At 35.5% G+C, this 24,765-nt stretch overlaps 1 protein-coding gene across 8 annotated transcripts in view; it reads right to left on the bottom strand.

Moving 5' to 3' along the window:
* HMCN1 (hemicentin 1) overlaps positions 1 to 24,765 on the bottom strand; it is a 416,593-nt gene that overhangs the window by 94,656 nt on the left and 297,172 nt on the right. For all 8 annotated transcript variants that reach the window (XR_012122845.1, XR_012122846.1, XM_073216906.1 and 5 more), the window contains 11 exons: positions 24,368 to 24,535; positions 20,296 to 20,409; positions 19,626 to 19,712; positions 15,026 to 15,217; positions 12,088 to 12,261; positions 10,706 to 10,819; positions 9,734 to 9,879; positions 6,133 to 6,283; positions 4,591 to 4,785; positions 3,001 to 3,114; positions 845 to 1,032 (listed from right to left, as the gene is read on the bottom strand). Coding sequence is in view for 6 of the 8 variants with exons in the window: in XM_073216906.1 (XP_073073007.1) it covers positions 845 to 1,032; positions 3,001 to 3,114; positions 4,591 to 4,785; positions 6,133 to 6,283; positions 9,734 to 9,879; positions 10,706 to 10,819; positions 12,088 to 12,261; positions 15,026 to 15,217; positions 19,626 to 19,712; positions 20,296 to 20,409; positions 24,368 to 24,535 (1,643 nt within the window). In the remaining 2 variants the exon portion in view is untranslated. The remainder of the gene's footprint in view (positions 1 to 844; positions 1,033 to 3,000; positions 3,115 to 4,590; positions 4,786 to 6,132; positions 6,284 to 9,733; positions 9,880 to 10,705; positions 10,820 to 12,087; positions 12,262 to 15,025; positions 15,218 to 19,625; positions 19,713 to 20,295; positions 20,410 to 24,367; positions 24,536 to 24,765) is intronic.

Genomic DNA, 24,765 nt, shown 5'->3' with positions numbered 1-24,765 from the left:
TCTTATGCAGAAATTTTACCCATCTATACATCTTTTGGCCCTAGACACAGAAACGTTTAAGTATTTTGATGGAGATTATAAGATCATCAAATAGATATAGTCATGATGTTTGGAAAATACTTTGAGAATTCAAGGTTTTTACAGGAAGTGATCTGATTCTTTTTTGTTTTTTTACTAAAGAACTTTATGAGGTATGCCCTGTGTTGGATACACTCAGGATGATGGTTAGATTCTTGGGCCCATAAAATATCATTTATGTGGTCAGAAAATGATTTATTAAGTTGTATCCTAACAAAAATGTTAGTGTTATTTCAACAAGTGTATAACTTTCTTGTAAGACACTTGAAAAAAAAAATACACATGCCCATTAGTGAGCAACAACTCTGGATATTTATGTATTTTCCATTATTATTTATTATCAATTCTTTGCTAATACAGAATACATTCTAATCTACAAGGAATTTATACCACCTGGAATTTTACCATTAGAAATATGCAGTGGAAAGGATTATAATGATATGCTTACAATGTGGCTTTTATTAGAAAGCCCATATTATAGTACATTTAGGGGTGTGTGTGTGTGTGTGTGTGTGTGTGTGTGTGTGTGTGTGTGTGTGTGTTTTGAATGTGCAAGTTCTGTAAAAATTCGCCCAAACAGTTAATAATGGTCACCTCTGGTAGTGGGAATAGAATGAAGAGTAATTTTATATCCCTGTTATGGTCAGTGGTTTTTACAAATACAGTATTTATAAACCAATATAAAAAATATTTTTAAAGCTGAAAAACAATTGTTATAAAATACGAAGTCAAATAGCAATCTTACAATTAGACTTTAAGCCTTTACCTGAAGAATTCTTCCATTAGATAGAAATTTATGATGCTCATCTGCTAGCAAGGGTTGCCCATCTTTCTGCCAGGAATTCCTTGGTACTGGACTGCCGCCGGATAAACACTCCATCAGCGTGCTCTTATTCACCAGCACGGTGACCTCTTCGGGGAGATCACTATTTGCTCCTTTGATAACTGGCGGCACTAATAAGTGATTAAACAACAGTAATTACAGGAAACAAGGTCTTTTCTAAACTACTGTAGTTTTCTGATAGCTTTAAAAAGCTTGGGGGTGATACGAGGAAGGCAAAACTTGGAGAAGAAACCGTGATCCCCATGTAACATTTTAAACTCATCAGTTGGGGCGGTGATAAAAATCCTGTGAGTTTGCGTTAATCCACCCCAGATTAACCCCTCACAGTTTCATTCCCATTAAAGCTCAATCTCAGTTCTTCCCCAATTGATCTGGTCCTGCCTCTCCCTCAATCCCTCCCACCATGCCTCTGGGTTTTCAAGCAGACATGCAAGTGGCATCTGCATAAAGCAATATTTAAGTGTAATTCAACTAGACAAGCCAGATAAATTACAGCTTTAAGTGTATTTGAAATATACAGATTTGGTCTCATTTGCAAGGCATTTGCAGCACTCATTTGGGATACTCTGAGTGTGTTTCCCCAGCATCAGCATCAGTGATACCAGCATCACTTTGGGAGCTTGGTTAGACATGCCTATTTTAGGGGCCAACTCAGACCTCCTCAATGGGCATCTCTAAGAGGGGCCAAGAACTCTGTGCTTTGACAAACTCTCCAGTGATCCTTATACACACTAAAGTTCAAGGAGTCATGCTCTAGATTTTCCTACATACATTCATTCTTATTTAAAATAATACTACAGAATGCATGTCTGTCTTATGTTAGACTAATCAATTATGAAAAATCATATATTTCTCGCAGAATTTTTAAAACATGGAAACGTGAATTTAGGAACACGTGTTGGCTGCTATTGTAAATGCAGACATTCTTTTTTTTTTTTCATTTTCAAAGTAAATAATCATTTTGTTTTGTTTGGAAAGTAATCATTATGTTTTGCTTTCTTAAAATGTACCATATCTTTAGCAATCAGTAAAGACTGTATATCTAATGTAGATGTGGTCTTGTGGTGTTTAGGTCTCTCAAAAACTAAACAGAAAGTCTGTAAAGAAAACAAGGCCAGAAGGCACACAGAATTTCAATGTCATTTTGAATGCTTATTTTCAAATTCAAAGTCATGTGATTTTTACTAGACTTCACATAACATACAATATACCTTTAATTGCAGGTTAGTAAGTAATAAACTTGAATTTCAGGTTAAATGAAAACCCATACCATACCATTAAAACTAATGAGATGAAATATTGGGACATAAAGATTTAATGTTTTCCCCAACTTCTGCCTGGCGCTGAATCATTAGGAAGGACACTACAGGTCCAGTTCTGACACATGGACGCCTCCCCCAAAGCTCTTTACTCTGACCTGCCCCTCCAGCTGGTACCTCCCACCACGTGGGTCATACCTCTCGGAACTGTACTCAGAAGCACCTGGGAGGTGACCATCAAACACTGTGAAACATCCCTAATTTAGACAGAATTCTGAGGCCAGTTCATTTTTCTTGTTTTGTTCTCACCTCTCTGTTCTAAACTCATTTTCAACAGGTTTTCCAACTTCCCCCCTACCTATAAAGAGCCGAAGGCATGAACATCTAGCCTTGACTACCCAAGGCCTAAATTCCACTTCAATGTAACTGACTCCCAGTCGTTCCCAAAATGTACTACCCTGCTTCTTATCAGATCCTTCCACTCTGTCCTAAGCTAAACCCTTTGCAAGCTTTAATTAATGGTTTAACAGCTGGTCTAGGAAACTCCTTCACTGTTGATGATGTAAACACTGATATAATTGTCTTCTCCCTTTTCCTTTTTGCTTATCACTGTCTTTTAGCCTTTAAAATCTATGTTGATGACCATCCCAAAGTTCACCTCTACTTTACTTCAGCCTGCTCTAGACAGTCACACCTTGGACTATTAACATTAACACTTCTTCCCACTGCTATCTAAAATGCTCAGTGTAACATCTTGCAAGCATTAGTTACTCAAAAATATTTTGAGTGAAAAATGTATAATAAACAAACCAAACTCACAGAGTACACGGACGTCATAACGAAGGGAATCTTGCCCAGCCTCATTCACAGCCACACATGTGTATCTCCCAGCATCTTCTGCTTTGGCCCGGGGGATCTGTAACACGCGCCCTCCTGAAAATAACACCCAAGCTTCTCTGAATCATAGAGTGAATACTGGCCATAATCAGAGACACACTTTTTCAGGTCTAATGACATCCTTACATTTCCTTTCAAGGTCCTTACTTCATCCAATGCTTCAGTTTTAACCCCAGATACCACTGTTATAACAAACCCTGCATTATTGAAAAGTGATCCAGTATATGAATCAGATCCTCTGAGAAATGAAGAGCTCACGTAGACCTTCCTAGAGGGGGAGGAAATGTTGCTTTTTGCCCCTCATCACATTCCATATGGAACTGTTTACTATGCAATAACTTTTTGATCTTACAGATTTGAACACATGTGAAACAAGTTTATACTGTTTGATTCAAGTACTGGTTTGAGAAAGTCGTATTTGATATACAAAGGGTATAAAGATACACTGTTATACACAATCTTGAAAGAAGAACTATTTTCTAACTTTTCATGTTGATATAATCTCAAACTTAGAGAAAACTTGCAATGATTGTATCAACATTTTTCACCTATGTTTACAATTATTTATATTTCAATCAACTTATCTTTTTCTGTCATATATATATTATTTATACATGTGTATATATAAATACACACACATATAGTCTTCTGAACTACTTGAGAGCAAGTTAGGGACATGGTGCCCCTTTACCCTTAAATACTCATAAATGTGTATTTCATAAAGACAAAGATAATCCTTTACTTAATCATAGTACAGTGATCAAAATCAGAAAATTTAGAATCAACATGAAACTACTATTGAATTCATGGTCCATATTCAGACTGCATTATTGTTACAATAATATCTGATATGGCTATTTTTCCCAAGCCTAGGTCCAATTTAGTTGTCATTTCTATTTAGTCACTTCTAAAAAACTTTTTCAAGATATTCTTTCATTTAATTGAGATGAAATTTACACACAGTGGAATGCTCTGACCTTAAGTATATAAGTTGATAAATTTTGACAAGCCTATTTAAATGGTTGCTAAATAGAAGCCTTGAAAATGTTATCCCACCACAATTTAAACATCTCCTTTCTATCCATAAACCATATAATAACCAAAATATTTGAACCTATTTATCTTTAATATTGATTTATGATGAATGCATTTAATAAATTGAGTAGTAACTATTTGCAAATGTATTTTAGAATTTATCATTAATAATGTATAGAAACCAAACTGATTATTTCATAACATTACTAGAGAAATGGAGTCATGAGGAAGACAAAAGAATTCATTAGATAGGATGATTGACAGAACGATGTTGTAGTAGACCTGAAAATTACCGAAGGTGTTCTGTCCTACTGTCAAATTCTGAACCTAGACTCTTTTAGCTTGAAGTTACATTCGGCAGCCTATGTTAGCTAAATTACATGGCCAGAAAGCCAATCAGTTCAACTGGCCTAATAAATGAGAAGAAACACATTTGGCAGAGATTCAGATTTTCACCCTGTCTGTAACAATCTTTACCTGGTAAAATCAATACTCTATCACTTGACGTCAGAGGATGGCCATCTTTGTACCATGTCAGCGTAGGTGGGGGAGCAGCATTTGTTTCACAGTACAGAGAAATGGGATTGTTGATGATCACATCCTTGGCTTCACCACTCCTGCCAGTATCCAGCATGTTTCCTATTTCCCAGAGTTTCTGAAAACTTGGAGGAACTATGGAGGGAAAACATGAAATTATGGGCGTAGGTGAATGCCAGCGTCTATCCATTAGACAAAGATCTTGGCTATGTTTTCACCAAAGTGATTTATAAATGTAATTAATTAGACAATGTGAAAATATTTTCAAGTGCTTATATACCTACCAACTCTAGCCCTGAGCAAAAAAAAATAGGGCAGATAGAAGTCAGAACTAGTTCTCATGTGGAAGAACAAGAAATATGGGACATAAAATGCAGTTCTCAGTCTTTGCTCTCCATGTTAAAGTCTCTAGCATTTAAAGGCGGCCCATTCTCAAGGAAACCTATTATGATGCACAATGCTAAGAAATATGATCACAGCAGGAAAAACTAATTTTGAGGAACCATTAAAAAACAGTGGCTTGGTTGACAGCACTTCCCAATGATCTGTCTTTACTAAGAGGCTAAAGAAGCTATGCAATCAGGATTAATAACTCCTTTACAAAAAAAGCAGGACATTCTAAAAAATTTGACATTCTCAAAATTTCTTAAGGACAAGCATGAACTTTTTAGAAAACAACTTTCCTGTGTATCAAAGCATTAAGAAAAGTATATAACATTTGAATGAAAATTTCCATTATTAGTAACTTATGCAAAACCAAAAATGTGCAAAAGTTGTATGTATAAAGATGTTCAGTGAAGCATTATATATGAGCAGTGAAAACTTGGAAACAACCCAGACATTCAACAATGAGAGTCTGGTTAAATAAATATTTCAATACGCAACTGACAAAACAGGTATAGTTATTGAAAATCATGTTAATAATAATAATAATACCACATATCACTTAAGCATTTTGCTGAGAACTTTACGTATTTTATCTTATTTTGCACTCACCACAATTCTTTAAGGCATTAATTTTAAAAGCAAGGAAACTGAAGCTTAAAATAACTTAGGTAACTTGCTCAAGTCACAGTTTGTAAGAGCCTAAATCATTATTCAACTCAAGTCTGACTACTTTAAATTCTGCACTTTCTTGCCTTCCATGCAAATGCTACTTAAAAAAATCCTCAAGACATAATGTCAGAGGAAAGCTAATGTAACAGAGATGTCTGTATCCTGTGATCCCAGTTTGTAAATGAAGTATCCATTTAGAATAGCATATTAGAGGGAAAATATCAGAAAGAAAAAAAATAACAAAGGTAATCCTAAAGATGAGATATTTTTTCCTTTGTCAATTTCTTGAATCCAAGTTTTCAATAATAGATTTAGATTATTGTCAATAGAAAAACATTATTTAAAATAAGACCAGTCAAATCTCCTTTTTATTGCTTTGGCAGATCACGTAAATTAAATTATATACATTAAGCATATTCATACTACCTTGTATATTCACATCGAAATCCAGTTCATCTTCGCCTGCAATATTAGAGGCTACACAAGTGTATCGTCCAGTGTCGGATATCTGAGTTTTCTTTATTTGAAGTGTGTGTCCATTTGCAGCAATATTAACATGATCATCTGATCTAAGCGGCTGTGATTCAATTATAATAATGTTGGCATTAAGTACACTAATAAATCTAAGAGATAATTCAGTTGATATTTTTATGATTCCTTAGTAAATAAAAATAGAATTCTATGTGTAATACTCAGGACAATGATGATTTGATTGATTTATTTTGATTAAGCTGTTTTTGAATAATCACATTACTTATTGAAAATTACAGTTCAGACAGTTTACATCATGCTGAGTATTTCTGGGTGGCACACTTATCTATTTCTTATGATAATAAATATTCTCAAGCACCATATCCACTTATCCAAACTGGAAAAAATTATTTTCAGCTGATCCCACATTACATTAGAAAAGTATATATTTTATTATAATTTTACAGAAAATGATAGTTTTTTAAATGAAAGATTTAGGGCATCAATATAGTCTGATTTGGTCTTAAACATACTATTGTTCATTCAAAAACATCATTACTTCATAATTTAAGAATTTTAACCTAGAAATATTTATATTATGATGTTTTATTGAAAATATTATAATGCTTAATGGAACATTAACTTACAGATATTTATATTGTGATGCTTTATGAATAACATTACTTACACTTAACAGGATATTTCTTGTCTTGTAAACATTTCCATTTATACCAAATTCCCTCTTATTCCCTGAAGATTTTAGCTCCTGGCTCACTGTCATTTCTTCTAATGATACTTTTCTCATAATACCTGGCGATTTCAGGACCACATGGAAGTAATCCAGTGCTGTGCGTGTTCAGTCCCTTGACCTCTTCTCTAGTTCTTTCATCCCTAACTCTCTCTCAGCCACTCAATAAGAGTCATACTAGACCTTATAAAATACCAATAACGATATCTCTTCATAAGCTGTTTCAAGTTCTCATTATGACTGTACCTCCTAACTTCCTAACCCACTTCCTCTAGCATCCCAACCCCAATACCTCTTGGCCCCATGGGAGAGCCAACAGTCCACTGGCCTTGCAATCTTGTCACTGACTTTTATTCTCCTGACCTCTGCTCCCTCCTGACCCAGAGGAGGTCTTGATGGCAACCACTCCTTGTACAAACCTTCAACTCCTTAGTTCCCTCTTCTTCTATTTTACTCCCCTGGCAAAATGCTAATGCTGGTTAATACCACTGCCGTTCGTTTGGAGGTCCCCTTGTTTACCTAAGGACATCCCTCTAGCAACTGTGCCCTCTCTCACCTATATCATCCTCAATTGTTTCCTCTCCACGGGATGATGTCAATCCTCATGCAACATAGTATACTTCCCCCATTAAAAACAATCTTTTAGGCTGCAACCTAACTTCACGTTTTTCTATACCCCTGTATAGCTAATGATTTTCAAAAGTTTCCTACATTTGCTGTGTCCATTTCCTTCCATCTTTTCTGGAATCTGCTCCAAGACTGACCATCTCTGTTTGACCAAAATGTTATTTTCAAGGTTACCAATGATATCCATGTTGCTAAATTTACTGGTCAATCCTCAATCTTTATTTAACTTGATCAGTGGCATTAATCACAGTTTCACTTGTCTTCATTTTGAAAATAATTTTTTCCTTATTTTTTGGGGATACTTTGCTCTCTGTCACACAACCCGTAAGTGTACCCAGGAGTATCCAGGGCTTAATCCTTGGACCTCCTCTCTTTCTGTCTAAACTCACTTTCCTTATGATCTTGTTCTCATTTTTGACTCCTCTCTTTCCCACATACATATCTTGCTGCCACCTTGATCCAAGCAACCACCATCTCTCTTCTGGACCACTGCTATGAATTCATATCTGGACTCTCTTTTGCTCCTCCTTAAATATAGAAACCAAGGTAACCCTTTAAAAATCATTACTCAGATCATATCACTCTTGTGTTCAAAAATTTCCAGGGGCTTCCCATCAGAATAAAGGCCAATTGGTCTACAAGGCAGTAAGATCTAGCCCTCCGTTCATCTTTTGTCCACATCTTCTGTTACCATAGATCACTGCACTCCAGCCAAAATGCCTCAGGACATTTGCTATTGCTCTTTTCTCTTTAGAATATTTTCCCCTTAGGTATCTTATGCCTACTTCCTTCACCTCCTTTGAGTTTCTGCTAAAATATCACTGTACCAAGGAGGCCTTCCCTATACAAGTAAGATATCACACACTCCACACCCACTATTCTTCTTTCTGAGTTTTCCCTATAACACTCATCCTATATAGCATACTGTGTTTTTTCTTCTGTACACGTTCTAGGGGACCAATTCCATACCCTGAAAAATTTGGCAGTTTAACTAAAGCATCATAATTGGATCAATTTCAGAGTTGAGATTTGAGACTATAATTGAACTACTCATTAGGAAGATAAAACAAAAGTCCCTCATTCCTAGTGCAATTCTATTCTTTACCCAATTTTTATGTGTGTGTGTGTGCTTGTGTGTAGGTATATGTGTGTAGTAACTACAAGGAATGAAAAAATTTTAGCTAAATTAAAAATAATAAGATTTCAAAGGAGAAAGGAATAACTTGCTTTTAAGAAAACTCATATAGAATTGATATTGTACCATGAAGTATGCTGTAGTCAAAAAAGAAACTGTAAACAGAACATGGTGGGAGTTCCATACTTTTCCTTTTACAATGGCTTCCAGATGAAACTTGCTTATTTTATGAGACGATTTTTTTTTCTAGCTGCCAGTATTGTAAAATCCATCTGTGATCTGAAAAAATAAAGCTATATCTTTCTGCTTTTTAAATCATGACTCTGACCTGAACTTCTACGACTGGAATTTAACCGACCATTTGATTGATTATGTGTAAAACAAGACAAACAGCAAGCAGCTTAGCTATGTCACATCTGTATTAAGGACAGTGTTAACAGCAGCTACAAAAAAAAAATCTATTTTGGTCTAAAAATAGCAGCACATGTGTCTTTAAAACATGCATGGAAGAAAGTAAAGTTAAATGAAAAATAAGGATGTGTGGTCTGAAAGTTAGTTCAGTTCACATAATTGAAGGATATGTCTTATCTTTGAAATGTCTTGTTACCTCCAATGATCACATTTAGCTTCTTCTTTATCTTGGGATATTAAAAATGTTACTTTTGTAAAAAAGTTAAAGGTGTTAAGAGAAACTTCTGAATAAACTTAGTGCCTATGTGATACCTATCATTTTAATCTGGTTTTGCACTGTTTTTGTGTTTCTTCTCCACAAAGTTTCCTTATTCTGCAAAAACAGAACACAAAAATGATTTCCTGTGAGACACCTGCTAATGTACACAAAAACATCCTTCAAATGTTCCAATGACATAAAAATACTAAAATTACTGAAACTTTTTTTGCAGCTTTATATTCCAGGAGAATGAGATGATGCTAGTTTAAAGGTCATACTGATTCTCTTGAGTTACTTGTGTCTATTTTTTAAGTTATTATTGACCATTTTAGTCTTTAAGAAACCATCAGCAAATAAAAAAAAACTTGTGACTGGCCTGTCCATCTTTGTACCAGCTGAGCGAGGCAGAAGGAATCGCATAAGCTTCGCATTCCAAGGTCAGGGTATTGTTTACTTTGATCTTCACTTCTTTAGGGGAAAGACCTGGCCCCAGAAGGTCCCCTTTATTGATTATGGGAGGAACTGCATAAAAACAAATACTGAAGAGTTAATCAGTAGTTCTTTTAAATGCATGGGATACCATGGAAATCACATTAAGGATCACTTACCAAGTAAACAAGGAAATAATTGAGGCATTTTCTATGCTCCCCTTTCATCAAGGACCCAAGTTAGCACCTTACGAAATGGCAGTGCTCAGACACAGAATATGAAGGAAAATACCCTTCTCCCTTCATCATCCCTTCATACTGCCAGTGAGGCTAACGTCCTTCATAGAATTGTTTCATTTGTTCCAGGTCCCCAGACATGACCATGCCCCATAAAATGCATTTTATAGGTCATTAAAGGGACTGGTTCCAAGAACAAAAGACAGTCAGAAAGACACTCTTTCTTTTTAAAAACAACAAAAACACAGTCCTGAAATGCAGGCCCTCTTAATGGTAGTATTAGCTTTGCTTTTTATTTATAGGTCAATGTAGAGTGGATCAGCCCAAAGTCACTGAAGAACGCATCTTAGCATATATACTGAAGCAAGAGTTCTGTGTATGAAAATACTATAACTCTGCCCAGAGGGTAATTCAGAAGGAAAAATAGAGATTATAAGGAAGTGTCACATAAAAATTCTCCAACAAGGGGTTAATGAGTAGAGTAAGCCGGCTCTTCACATCTTTAAGCAATTGAGGTCATGGACACAATGCTTAATTCAACTTCCATCTTAAGGAAGCAAGTTGTATAAACAAAGAACTTTAATGATGAGTATAAATAATTATGAACCCATAATGAAAAACAGAATCGAAAAGGTTAGAAAACATGGTGAAAATATGCAACACAGTGTCCTTTCAGAACTTACTGTAGACCTTCACTTCATAGTGCTTTATCATCTCCCCGGCCTCATTCGTGGCCACACAGGAGTATCTCCCAGCATTGTCCTCCTGTGCGTTCAGGATCTGCAGAGTCCTGCCTCCTGAAAAATTGTGGAACACCAAAGAATCTCTGAAGTCACAGTGGCACCAGAATATGCACAAACTACCAGGGCTTTAGTTCTTACTATTAGCCTATTTCCTCTTTGGCATGCCAGTTCTGTGACAGACATTTGACATAGGACAAACTACAGTTATAGCTGGGTGCTCCATAGTGGGCAAGGGCAGTCACAGGTCCTCAGCAGTCCCCTGTGGGAGTGACTGTCACCTGACTGACCCCCCTGGGTCTCTGTATACCCTGCAGCTCTGAGTTCACTCTTTTCATAAACAGGTCTTCTGAGGTGGTCACCTTCTTTCTCTGATCTCTCTGGCCTTATCACTAGACATTGATCTTGCTAACAGAGTTCTTACTATGGTACCTTTACCCTCAAAAACCTTCAGTGGGTCTCAACTGGTTAAAGGATGAAGTCAAAACTCTTTAATCTAGGCAGTCGAACATGATTCCAACATTTCCTGACCTTCTCTCCACCTGCCCCCTTCCTGCCACACAAACACACACAGAGATACACAGTCTCAATTCAGTGGCTGGTGAGGAGTTTACTCATTGGTACTTGTGCATAGACAGGCCTTTCTTACTTTGTATCTTTCCCATAATAATCATCCTGATGGATCTGAAATCCCTTCTAACTCATTTCCAAACAACAAAATCCTGTACCTTTAAGATCTCACTCCAGTTCTGACTGCAACAGAGCATTTCCTGACCACTTTAGCCCACAGGAGCCATTCTTTCTTTCGAACTCTTATAAAACTTGTCACTACCCTACTTATCATACCCCGTGACTATACATACCCAAGATTATTCACAGATTTGTATCATTAATTAACTTTCACACAGATTATTTCTTCTCTGCATAAGACTGTAACTTTCTTAAAGCCAGTGATCATACTTTTTAATTCTTGCTATTTTCATACATATTGCCATGCATTAAAGAGGAGTAAACAAGCTCTCTAATTTAAATACTAACTTTCCTTTCAAGTTCAATTCAATGAGAGATAAACTTCTACCCTTTTTGGCATTCCACATTAATATTATAGCAATTAATTCTACTGTGGTATTTATTTGCCTTTATTTTATCGGTTTTTCAAAAAGGAATTTTAGGTTCCTTAGATCACAAGATATACAGATAATTAAAAAAGTAAAATAGCAATACAACAAGATGACCAACAATATAAGAACTTTTATTTTAAAAAATGATTCTGTTTTCTACAATAGTAGATGTTTCGCTAATGCATAAAGTGAACTGGAAATTACCTGGAAGGATACGGATGTTTTGGTTGGATTCTAAAGGTGTTCCATTCTTAAACCAGGTGATGGTGGCTGGAGGATATGAATAAGCTTCGCAGACCAGAGACGTGGGGCTGTTCAGGATCACAGTGACCTCTTCAGGGCTGCCACCACTATCAACACCAGCAATTGTAGGAGATACTGAAAAGAGTGAAATTTTGATCAAAAAACATATTTATCAAATTCTGTTTTGTGCCTTTCTAAATTTCCACAATTACTTTTTTGTGTAATTCCATTTCCTAAAAGTTACAGAAAACAATTGATGATTGTTCTTTGTCTATACAAAAGCCATGAGAAGCTCAAAAAGCCAAGGAGTAAGGGAGGAGACGACACATAAAAAGGAATCGTAACACAGTGTAGGAGGGGCAATAATGGGAATTTTGGTGCAGGATCTATGGAGGCATGACATTCAACCCAATCTTAGGTGTGGGGTGAGAGGGCTCTGATCAAGGAAGGTCTCTGAAAGGAGATTTCAAAGTGAGCTTTAAAGGATTAGTGGTGGTTAGAATGTGAAAGAAAGAAGACTAGTAGGGAGACGCAACACGTGGAGAGCAGAGTGATACAAGCAATGAGGGGCAAGCAGGGACCTTAGAGAGGCTGGATTCAAGGGGGTCAACACCGGAAGCAAGGGTGACAGAGACAGGTACTTTTTGTCATAAAAGATAATGAGGGACTGAAGGAAAGCATAGAGAAGAGGGAGCAACTACAGAAAGATGTAGGAAATAATTGATGGGACTCGATAGAATTTGGGGCTTAAGGAAAATCACAGTTAAAGACAGCTTCCAATTCTCTTGCTTGGGAACCTAGGTACAATGCAGTGAAGCAACATAAATATAAAATATGTTAAGATTTAGTCATTTAGGAGGAGTGGATGGTTCATTCAGTTCTGAACAGATTGGATTTTAAGTTCCCATGAGAACTCCAGATGGAAATGTCCAGCCAACAATTGTATATCAAAATCTGAACTTTGGGAGAAAGATCTAGGTTGCAGGTATGGATTTAAAAAGTCAACAGTCTATAAAAGAAGATAATTAAACTTGTTGGAATTAAGTTTATTACTTAAAGAATATCTAGAGCAAAATGAGCAGTGAAGTAAGGGCAAAATCCTAACGAACCTAATGTTTGGAAGATGAATTAAGTAAGAGCCAGTAAAGGAGAGAAAAAGCAAGCAATCAAAGGTGTGCAAGGATAAGGAGCGAAGAACACTGTTAAGGAGAAAGCAATAAATTATGTATAAAACATTAAGATAAGGATTGAAAAATATTTGTTGAATTGAGCAATAGGGTACTCTTTGCCATAGCAGCATCAAGCACGGTGTGGGAAGAAGCCTGTTTCTAGTGGGATGAGAAATATATCCAGGAAGTGGTTCCCATATGAAGTGATGGAGACAGTAGACGCTGAAGCTGCAGGTGAGGCACATGGTTGGAATGATTACATAGCAAAAATATGGACACATACAGGCTCTCAAGGACATAAACATACACTGTGTGAACAAGAAGGATGACTCATCTGCTGGGAAAAGAAAGGGTAAAGACACTGAATTATGACTGGGTAGATTGAAAATTGCAAATGTGCACAATTAAATGGCCTCCACTTTAAGCTGGTGGAAAGGAAGGCTTTGATTCAGGTGGTTTTCAATGAATGACAAGAAATAGGTAACTAGGAAGCAGGGAAGTGGGGTGGGGTGTAGTCAGACAGCATGACTTGGGATAAAGAATTAGTGACCTCTGCTGGAGAGAATCTCAAGGAAGCTGGTGCCTCTTGGAAAGAGCACGATTTCAATTACGACAAGGAGCTGGAGAGAGTTTTAAGTCAGGCTTCCAGAGAGGACAGAGGATAGGACTTGGTCATGAGTCAGTACTGGGAAGTGAATCAGTGGTAGAAGACAGGAAGCAGGGGGAACTCAGAGCTCTAAGAGAAGCAATGAGCTACAGGAGAGAAGAGGAAATCCAGGGTTGGCATTTGCCTTGCTTACACTGATGGGTGTGAGCACAGGTGTGTTAGTAGATGGCTGGCTCATGAATTCTTATTTATACTTAACCATGTATCTGTTACTCAACGTTATGTTAGGTGCTGGGCTAAATCCTTTACAAGATAAAGTGGGGTTCTACCTTTGGGAGTTTGTGGTTTTATATAATCATTATCTATATATGAGTCACTTGAAAGTTAAATACTATTCAAGTATTTTAATTTAACTTTTCTTGCATAAACATCTACTCAATTAGATGGTAAGCTAGCTGAGAGCTGCATGAGAGGTTCTCATGTCTGGAACTGAGTTCCCCAAATACTCTAGGCAATAACTACAAACACAATCGCAAACATCTGCATACTCAAATAAGGTCAGTTGATGTTAGTAGAATGAAAAGTATTTTGATATTAGTAATCAATAATACATTTAGGTGGTGCATTTTAAATATCAAAGTATGAGAAGAGATTAGGAATCTATTTTTATGTCATTTCAGAGACATTAGCTTAACTTTGATACTACAGGAACTGAATGTACAGTTACTTATCATTCCTAATTCACCAAGACAGCAATATAGATAATTATCAATAATGATAGAGTCTCACAAAGAAAGGATAAGATATCTCAGGTTGAGCCTGTTTCACTGTAGACCTGCTTCTCTTTGACCAGCATTCTTTATCCTTTAAGAATGCTTATTTAGTATCTTATCTACAGTTCCGTCCCCAGCACAAAACACAGTGGCTTGAACATAGAAGGCATTCCATAATGAATGAATGTATAAGTGAATTAATGAAAGAAAAACAGCAAATGTGCACAAGCACTGGTCCTCCTTCAATAATGAAATTCTATGGTAGAATCATTAAACAGAAAAAGAAAAGGAGATAATTTAGCATATAGTTACATAAGATTCTTCAAAATCTGAAGCAATTTTATACCTACCTAACACATTAAGACTGAAACTTTTGCTCTTATCACCAGCTACATTAGAAGCCAAACATGTATATCTTCCAGTGTGTGACACTTGGGCATTGATAATTTTAAGAAAACGGCCACCAGACATAATATGATGGGTGTCATCTTCTTGGAGAAGCTGTCCGTCTTTGTGCCATGTAATTTCTGGCAGTGGATTCCCTGTAACAAAAAGCCATTTCTGAGAACTGGCTAATAATTACATGTCTACAATTGATAACTGAAAGAAAGCATTTTCACTCTTTTGCCTTCTTAAATATCACACTTCTAAGACAATGCAATATCCATTCATTTTAAGATAAATTTGCAAACATAACCTAATTTATAATAATAATGATCATGACATGATTTTTAAAATATACATATTAGAAACAATTTCCTCATGAAGATTAGATTACATCTATAAGTGAAAAAATTCTAAATTAGTTTTTGTGTTTAAATATATAACATGCCTTAGACTATTACAATTTAATACTTTAATAGTAAAAGACACTTTAAAAATAATGGAGCTTACATTTTTATTGATTATTACTCATGAATACCTTTGCGTTCATATTACGTGTTGAAAGATTTTATATTTTTGAGAGAAAGCTATAAAAAAGGAAAAACGGTCAATTAAATGATTCAACAGGGAGATATTTTGAGTTTATAGCAGGATTCCATCATAGATAGATAGAAAGGTTGCCAGATAGAGATATTAAATATAGTAATTATTCCTTTAATATTTATAGCCTATAGGGAAATGATCTTTTATATTTGTTTTAACATGAGACTTAAATTAAATATTAATTTTTAAACTGCCCAAACAATTCTTTGAAATTTTAAAACCATAAATGCAAGTTCTAATAGGAAAGAAGGATAGGGTGGTATTATTTTAAAACTGGAAGGCTCAACCATACTAACCATGGATCCTGTTCTATAGTCCCTCCCAGACAGGGAAGTAAATTTGCAAGCTGGCCCAGCTGCTGAGATATAGCACCCAGGTGCACTCAACTAGGAAGCCTGGCCAGAGAATCCAGGAAACCACAGAGCCTATCCTACAGCTGCAGTTGGTCAAGACGCAAAGTCTTTAGACTCCACCAAAAAAACTATTAGATGTAATAAAAGAATTCAGAAAAGTTTCAGGACACAAAATAAACAAAAATCACTAGCATTTCTATACAGTAACAACAAATCTCTGAAAAAGAAATAAAGAAAATGATCTCAATCACAACAGCATCAAAAATAATAAAATACTTGGAATAAATCTAACCAAGGAGGTAAAGGCTCTGTACACTAAAAAGTATAAGATATTGATGAAAGATATTGAGGAAGACATAAATAAATGGCTATCATATATTCACACATGGAAGAATTAATAGTTAAAATATCCTTACTACCCAAAGACATCAATAGATTCAGTGCACTCCCCATCAAGATTCCACTGGCATTTTTTTTATAGAAATTGTAAAAAACAATCCTAAAATTTGTTTGGCCCCCAAAGGTCCCAAATAGCTAAAGCAGTCTTGAGAAAGAACAGTAAAACTGGAGGCATCACATATCCTGATTTCAAACTATACTACAAAGCTACATTAATCAAACAGTATGGTACTGGCAGAAAAAGAGACATGTAGACCAATGGAACAAATTAGGGAGTCGAGAAATAAACTCATGCATACATGGTTAACTAAAATTTGTTAAGGGATCCAAGAATATGCAACTGGAAATAGTCTCTTCAATAAATGGTGTTGGAAAATTGGATAGCTGAATGAAACTAGACCCTTGTCTTACACCACTAAAAAATTAACTTAAAATGGAACAAACGCTTAAATGTAAGACCTGAAACCATAAAACCCCTAAAAGAAAACGTAGGTATGAAGCTCCTTGACATTGGTCTTGGCAATGATTTCTTGTATATGATACCAAAAGAACAAGCTACAAAAGTAAAAATAACCAAATGGGATCACAATAAGTTTATTTAACACCCATCACTTCACACTGTTACAAATGATTTTTCTTGTGATAAGAATTTTTAAGATCTACTCCCATAGCAGTTTTTAAATATACAATACAGTATTGTTAGCTATAGTTACCTTGCTATACATTATATCCCCAGAACTATTTGTCTTATAACTGGAAGTTTGTACCTTCTGACCACCTGCTCTGTTTCCCTTACCCCCAACCCCCACCTCTCGCAACCACCAGGGGTTTAGTTTCATTCAGATATCCAATTTTCCAACACCATTTATTGAAGAGACTGTTTCCAGTTGCATATTCTTGGATCCCTTATCAAATTTTAGTTAACCATGTATGCATGAGTTTATTTCTCGACTCTCTAATCTGTCCCATTGGTCCACATGTCTCTTTTTCTGCCAGTACCATACTGTTTGATTAATATAGCTTTGTAGTATAGTTTGAAATGAGGATATGTGATGCCTCCAGCTTTGATCACATCAAAAAGCTTCTGTATAGCAAAAGAAACAGTCAAAATGTAAAGAGGACCTACAGGATAGAGAAAATATTTGCACATGATATATTTAGAAAAGTGATATATCCAAAATACGTAAGGAACTCATACAATTCAAAAGTAAAAGAACCCCAAATAAACCAATTAAAAAATTGGCAAAAAAACTAAAATAGACATTTTCCTGAGGAAGACATACAAATAAATGGCTAATGGGTTGAAAATATGCTCAACACTACTAATCATCTGGGAAATGCAAATCAAAACCACAGTGAGATACTACTTTACACCTGGAAGAATGGCTATTATAAAAAAGACAAGAAATAGCAAGTCTTGGTGAGGATATGGAGAAAAGAGAACCTTTGTACACTGTTGATGGAAATGTAAATTGTCACAGCCACTAAGAAAAACAGTGCATAGGTTGCTCAGAAATTAAAATTCATCAAGTCCACTTCTGGGCATATATACAAAGGAAACAAAATCATTATCTTGAGGAGATATTTCCACTCCATGTTCACTGGGCCATTATTCATGATAGCCAAGATATGGAAACAATCTCTGTGCCTTTTAGCAGATAAACAGAAAAAAAAAATGGTACATATTTACAGTGGAATATTATTCAGCCATGAAGAAGATCCTGCTGTTTGTGACAACAAAGATGCCCTTGAGGGCATCATGCTCAGCGAAATAAGTCAGACAGAGAAAGACAAATACTCTATTATCATCCTTATATGTGGAATCTAACAAAACCAAACTCAGAGAACCAAGAACAGATTGGTGGTTGCGAGAGGTGGGGGTTGGGGGTGAGGGAAACAGACCAGGTGGTAGGAAGGTACAAACTTCCAGTTATAAGACAAATAGTTCTGGGGATATAATGTATAGCAAGGTAACTATAGCTAACAATACTGTATTGTATATTTACAAACTGCTAAGGGAGTAGATCTTAAAAATTCTTACCACAAGAAAAAAACATTTGTAACAGTGTGAGGTGATGTGTGTTAAATAAACTTATTGTGATAATCATACATATGTATATATGTATATATATATATCACTATGCTGTACACTTTAAGCTTATACAGTGCCAAGTATCAATTGTATCTCAGTAAAATTGAGATAAAACATTTAAAAAGTAATTCAAAACCAAATGTCAATGTAAATTAAAAAAACTGGAAGGCTTGAGGGCTATAAAATTTAAGTGGCTGCTCTCTATGTGACAGTTATTACTTATCACATCATTTCTAGAAAAAAAGTGAACAGGCTAAATAATAGTATATGTCACACTCTTTATATCTGCCTTTCTTAAGATAGAAACATTTCCTTGCTTACTTTAATTCACTGCTCATGCAGGGCATGTAAACAATAAAATTTTAAAAATCTTCCTTGAAACACTGATTTTCTATATATTGTTAAGTTCTTTTGAGAGTGCAAGGCCATCTTCACTAAAAAGGCAGTCTTGAAAATATCGTCTTAGACATTTCCTTACTTTTATTTATTATTTTTTTAGACATTACTTTTATTACAGCAACACACTGATTCACTGGTAAAGATGGTAGAATTTGCTCTAGAATATTTATTTTCATTTTTAACTGCTTCTAATTCTTCTGAAACATGCAAACAGGTTAACAAAAGGTAAAAATTTTGTTCTTGGGTAATCACAACCAGTAACGTCATCATTCTACCTAAAGTCATACCTATTTCCTTGAAATAAAATTTAAAAAATCAGAAAAAGGAAAGGAAGGTACCAACACAGGGAAGCAAAGAGAAAATAAGAGGATGTGTGGCCAGAAACCCTACATGTAAGCAGAAGCAGAATGTTTAGAAAATAATCATTTATTGAAAGAAAAAAAAAACAATGTGTCTCTTTTTTTCCATCTTCCTCTCCTATCTTTCTCCCTCTTTCCCTTCCTTCCTTCCTTTTTTTCACTGGGGGGGTTTCCTTTTTATGTTCACAGAACTTGAGAAATTTCCTCTTACACTTCTACCAACTCTACTGGACTAAAACTCAATTTCAAATGCTTATTATTACAAAAGTACTTTGACGTTTTGTCAACTGATTAAGGTACATTTGGAGACCATGAATAATCTGTGACTGAGCATCAGAAGTACAAGAGCTGAACTCCTTACCTGTCACTTCACAAGTCAGTGTCACATTCTGTTTCTCTTTTACCTTCACGTCTCCCAATGTATTTTCACCCACAATGCGAGGGGGTACTAAAAAACAGATGAACAAACAAAACTCAGAAAAAGTAGGCAGCAATTCTAACAGGGCTGTTATTTTATAAGCATCTTTGTTTATATTTTTATCAAGCCATAACCTTTAAAATAACCCCTCAGGTTCTCATTATTATTTATTTACTAGAAGTATCTCATAATAATATTATTTCGATCAACTCTAATTTTAAGATATATTATGAAGTTGTATGTCATGAATTCAATTACAATGAATTTTATATTAATGCAGATAGTGAAGTCTGGATAAAAATGTCAACAAGTCAATGAGTGAGAACATTTATTAGACATTTATTGTCTACTACTCACTATAACTCTGATAAACACTCACATTAAACAAGTTATCAGTCTTAGAATATTGCTGAACGATTGTGAACTGACAAGACATGGCATTTCAGCTGCTTTAATCCAGTTCATTACATCCAAACCACTCTAACATTCAATTCCTGCCAAGAGTGACAGTCTAGGGGCCAAAAAGATCAAGCTGTAGATACATTTTAATTCTGCTTCCAGAATGCATGTAAGCCAATTATTTTTTTTTTGTTATTGCAAGTTATATAAATACCTAATACTGACAGCCCAAAGATTTTCCTTTCTTCACCAGCTGCATTCCTTACAAGACAAGTATATTGGCCAGTATCTTCCCTTCTGGTCTGCATCAAGCGTAGAGTCCTGCCTCCTGGAGACATACACCACCAAATGACTTAAAAAAGAAATCTGTCACTTTGCAAGTTGGCTGTATAATGCTCAATTTACAGAAACATTAATTCATTTCAAAAGCCTCTAAAATGCATTTATGTCAAGCTCTTTTTTAAAAAATCGCCTTTTAAGCCTATAGGAAACAGAAAAGATAATTTAGAAGAATTTTCTCATTCAATGGATAAAAATGCAGTGCTAGGTGACAGCAAGAAATGGAGCTTCACAGAGGTGATCTGAACACAATCTTAAAAGGTAAGTGTGCTAATGCACAGTAACTGAGAGACACCATTGTGGAGGGAATATGAATGAGGATAAGAGGTAGGAAGTAGATGTGAGTTGAGAATTAAAAGCAGAGCAGGTACAGTAAATAGTGAGAAATGAGGCTAGATGGGATGTGACCAGATTCCGTGGGCCCCTAAACACTATGCTGAGGAATCTAGACCTCACTGTGTTCACTAAAGACCGTGGAAGTGTATATACAAAAAAGGTCATGATCTGATTTGTTCTTTAGAAAGATGACTGATAAGATGTTTAGGAAAAGACTCCCAGTTTGCCATTGAACATACAAAATGGGATGTTAGAAAGAGGACTTTTTTTTTCTAGCCAGTGACTCAGTTTTGGATGATGTCAGTACATAAGAGATGGGCGAAGACATGAAGACTGGCTACCAGTTTTCAATTGAGTTTCATGGAATCCTACAATTATTTATGTCCAAGTTGATGGGGTCACCTCATTCACTAGAGCAGCTCTGCTTTTGCTGCTTTTTATATTTTGAACTTCTTTGTAATAAAGAAAGAGTCTTCACCTAAGAAATGCATGTGGACTGAGAGTGAGACAGACATGCTGAAGGGTGTGATTTGGAGAGAAATTTCATTGAAGAACAAAGCAGCCAGCCCGTGAGACTGAAAGAAAGCTGCAGAGGTCTAAGGGACACAATGAGGCAGTAAAGTGCTTGAAGCCATTTGAGAAGTAAATTCTAAGAAAGAAAATGTAAGTCATTACCTAGATTTTGTAATGATTCTCTACCTGGTATATATTTGCTTAGTACCCTGAATTTGAACGAAAAAACATTGAGATGATTAAACATGAGATTTTCATGTAACTGTTCACCTGGAACTGGGTTTGTCAGGATTTTCCATCTGTTTTCTGTTTTTCTAAACAAAACAAACTGTCATTGAGCTTTTCCTATAAGCAACTCTCATCCACATCTCCAATCCCAAAAGAGATGAATTTAGTGGTATCTTATTGAGACAAAGTGATTACCTGAATTCAGCCTCTTTCCCAACTGGATATCAGTAAGCAAAGTTGACACAGAAATGATCTGAACAGGTCAAAAAACTTGTTAATTAGGAAAGGATTCAAGTACTCCCTGCTCCCTCTGATTAGTGAGACCATAATATGATTCCCATTAAGAGATATTAAAATTATACAAGTTTTATGAGTCATTGCTGACTATGCAAACCTCAACCTCATAAATCTCATGATCTCATTACCTCACATGTCTTTGTTTCCTGGTCCTATCACTTTATCCAGTGAAAAACAAAGGCCGTCTGACCCTTTTTAACTTAGGCTTACATGGAGATGTTTTTTGTTACCTATTACATTTTTATAGCAGTTATCTGCTCTTGGCAAAGAACTTCATAACAATGATAGGGCCTTCCCCAAAGTACTGGTTTCGGGAAATCTGTACTTAAAGTCTCAGGAGGATTAATCTTAATGCAACAGGAGTGTGCAGCAGAACAGGGACCGAGCAAATCATATGCCATTCATCTGATTCTCATCTATCTATTGAACAACACACATGTTCAGACTGTGAAACCGGATGACTCGTTTGGCAGAACCACAAGGTGAAATATTTTTAATGTGGTCACTCAGGGATCTTCAGCTGTTAGTCAAGCAAAACAAAACTAAATAAAAGGAAAACACCACTTCTGTAAAGCCATTATAAGCCAGACTACTTCACTCTATCTTGCCTTTTGCATTTCCAGAAGCCCTGATGTAGTTACTGTATTTAAGAAGTCCTTCTTTTTCAACAATTGAGAATCTTTTAAAAAAAATAAGCCAAAAACATGAGGATAATTTCAAGACAAAAAGATAATGTATTCAAGTTTTTGGTAACCAGATGGTCATAAAATCTTTGCCATTATTACACATATCTAAGATCATTAGAGACGGGGAGTCCTAGGAAAATGAAAGCACCATAATAAAGAAATACAGAAATTTCCAGGATAGGGAGACCACAACCAGGCTGTCTATGGCAATAACTACAGACATGTATTGGATGCTTATTATGTAAGCTGGCACTGTGTTAACTGCTTTACATACACTAACTCATTTCATTGTTGCAACAGCCCTAAGAGGCAAACATTACTAATATTGTCATTTTACAAATGAAGAAACTGAAGTTAGCAAAGTAACTTATCTGAGATTATAAATCTAGTGAGCATTAGAGACAAAAAATACAATAATCACAGCAATTTATATTCCTCATCAAGCTATTTATAGACCAAGATCTTGAGGAAACAGAGGGACTTGAGGATATTTAGACTGAATTCAAACACTAAGAAAGGATCTTTTCTGAAAAAGCCTTCAAAAGTGGGAATTTAAACTTCAAACAAATGTTGGAACAGGGAGCTCACCACCTCTTAAAATAGTTGACTTGAAATAATAAAAATATTTTTTTAAGTTGTTGTAATTCAGACGCAAATCCCTAGAATTTTCCATACATTGGGCATTACTTTTAACTTGTGGCGCTCAACAGAACCAACATAATTCTTTACTATATCATGACTCTTCAAGTATTTAAATTTAATTTTTACTATGTAACCATAAAGTTACATAAAGTTTATTTTTCCAGGTTAAATATAATCAGACATAAATTATTTTGTGATCACTTACTATTATGGTTACCCTCCTTTGAAAACATTGTTAGTAAGTCCTTCTAGTCTTCCAAATGAGAAAACTAAGTCCACAGTACAACTGGACTCTTACTTTTCTTATTGGTGAAAATTTGTTTTATTAATGTGACAAAACACTGCATTTGTTTTTTCATAACCCCATTACACTGTCGAAGCATACTGAATAACACAATTCAGAGATCTTTTCATATGAAGAATTCTGAAGCTGCATCTCACTCTTAATTTTCATCACTGGTTTTTGGATGTTGGTGTGGGAGTTTATTTAACTTTGATGCTGTTAGGTTTAACGTAAAAGTATCACTGTTAGGTGTGTTTGAAATGGATGCCTTCATTCAACAGAGTAGGTCTTCTTCTAAGTATGCAATTTTTTATTAACGACAATCTTGTCAAGATTATTTTCTTAATCTGCATCCCAGTGATTTACTAAATGGGGCCAAGTGCAGATTCCTGTGGCATACATACCTCAAGATACCTCTTCACTCTTACGCTGATCTATAAAGGACAAGCCAAAATCTTTTCCTATATGATTGGATGAGGAAAAGCTGAATATCTTTTTTACAATAATGATAAAGGCTTAGCTCACAGAATGCTCTCCCATCCTGGAAAGGTAATACTCATTTATATAAAAGTCATGAAGAAATTGAAATATTTGGCTATGGAGATACATCATAGAACATGCTTCACTGCAGGATCTGCTTTTACATTCAGTATTTCTTTCCGTTCTTCACTTCCAAACTGGCTGGTACTCACTGCAGCCTGAATGATCTGGCATCCCCATGATTTCAGTAATAAGCAAGTGCCAGTATTCTTTTTAAAAAGGATCTGAAGATATTTAGAGGTTTCCTTCATTTTCATAAAGCTTCTGATATCTTCCTAAACATTTTTTCTTAATGGGATCAGTGGGTATTATAGCAAGCAGCCAGATCAAAAAGAAAAGTAAAGCAGAGAAATGAGAAATTAAGGAGAAATTGTGGCCATATGAAGCCAACCAAATTATCAGGCTACAAGAATTCCTTATACCTGAGAGAATTCTCACAGAACTGCTAAGGCTGAGGGGCAAACCGTCTTTAAGCCAGGTAATTGTAGGCAGGGGAATTCCTGAAGCTTCACAAGTCAGGGACGCTGAGTTCTTTTCCACCACACTGATATTTTCAGAGGTCCTAAGGTTTCCTATGATGCTTGGAGGGGCTGTAAGACAAAACAAAATGAACAAAAAAATGGAAAAGAAGATGGCTGATGTATAGCAAACATATAGCTAATATATATCAAATCCTAAACAGCTTATTGTTAATAATAAGACTTCCATTTTCTGGTCAACAGTAAGTAAAATAAGCAATCACCACAATGATGATTATTACCAGCAGTATTTTTAATGTGACCTTCTTGGAAGCAAAAATATCATTTCTTCCCCACTAATA

The sequence above is a fragment of the Manis javanica genome, chromosome 11, assembly GCF_040802235.1.
Source record: "Manis javanica isolate MJ-LG chromosome 11, MJ_LKY, whole genome shotgun sequence".
Classification (NCBI taxonomy): Eukaryota; Metazoa; Chordata; class Mammalia; order Pholidota; family Manidae; genus Manis; species Manis javanica.
The sequence above is the reverse complement of the archived record's forward strand: the minus strand, read 5'-3'. Positions and strand labels throughout refer to the sequence as shown.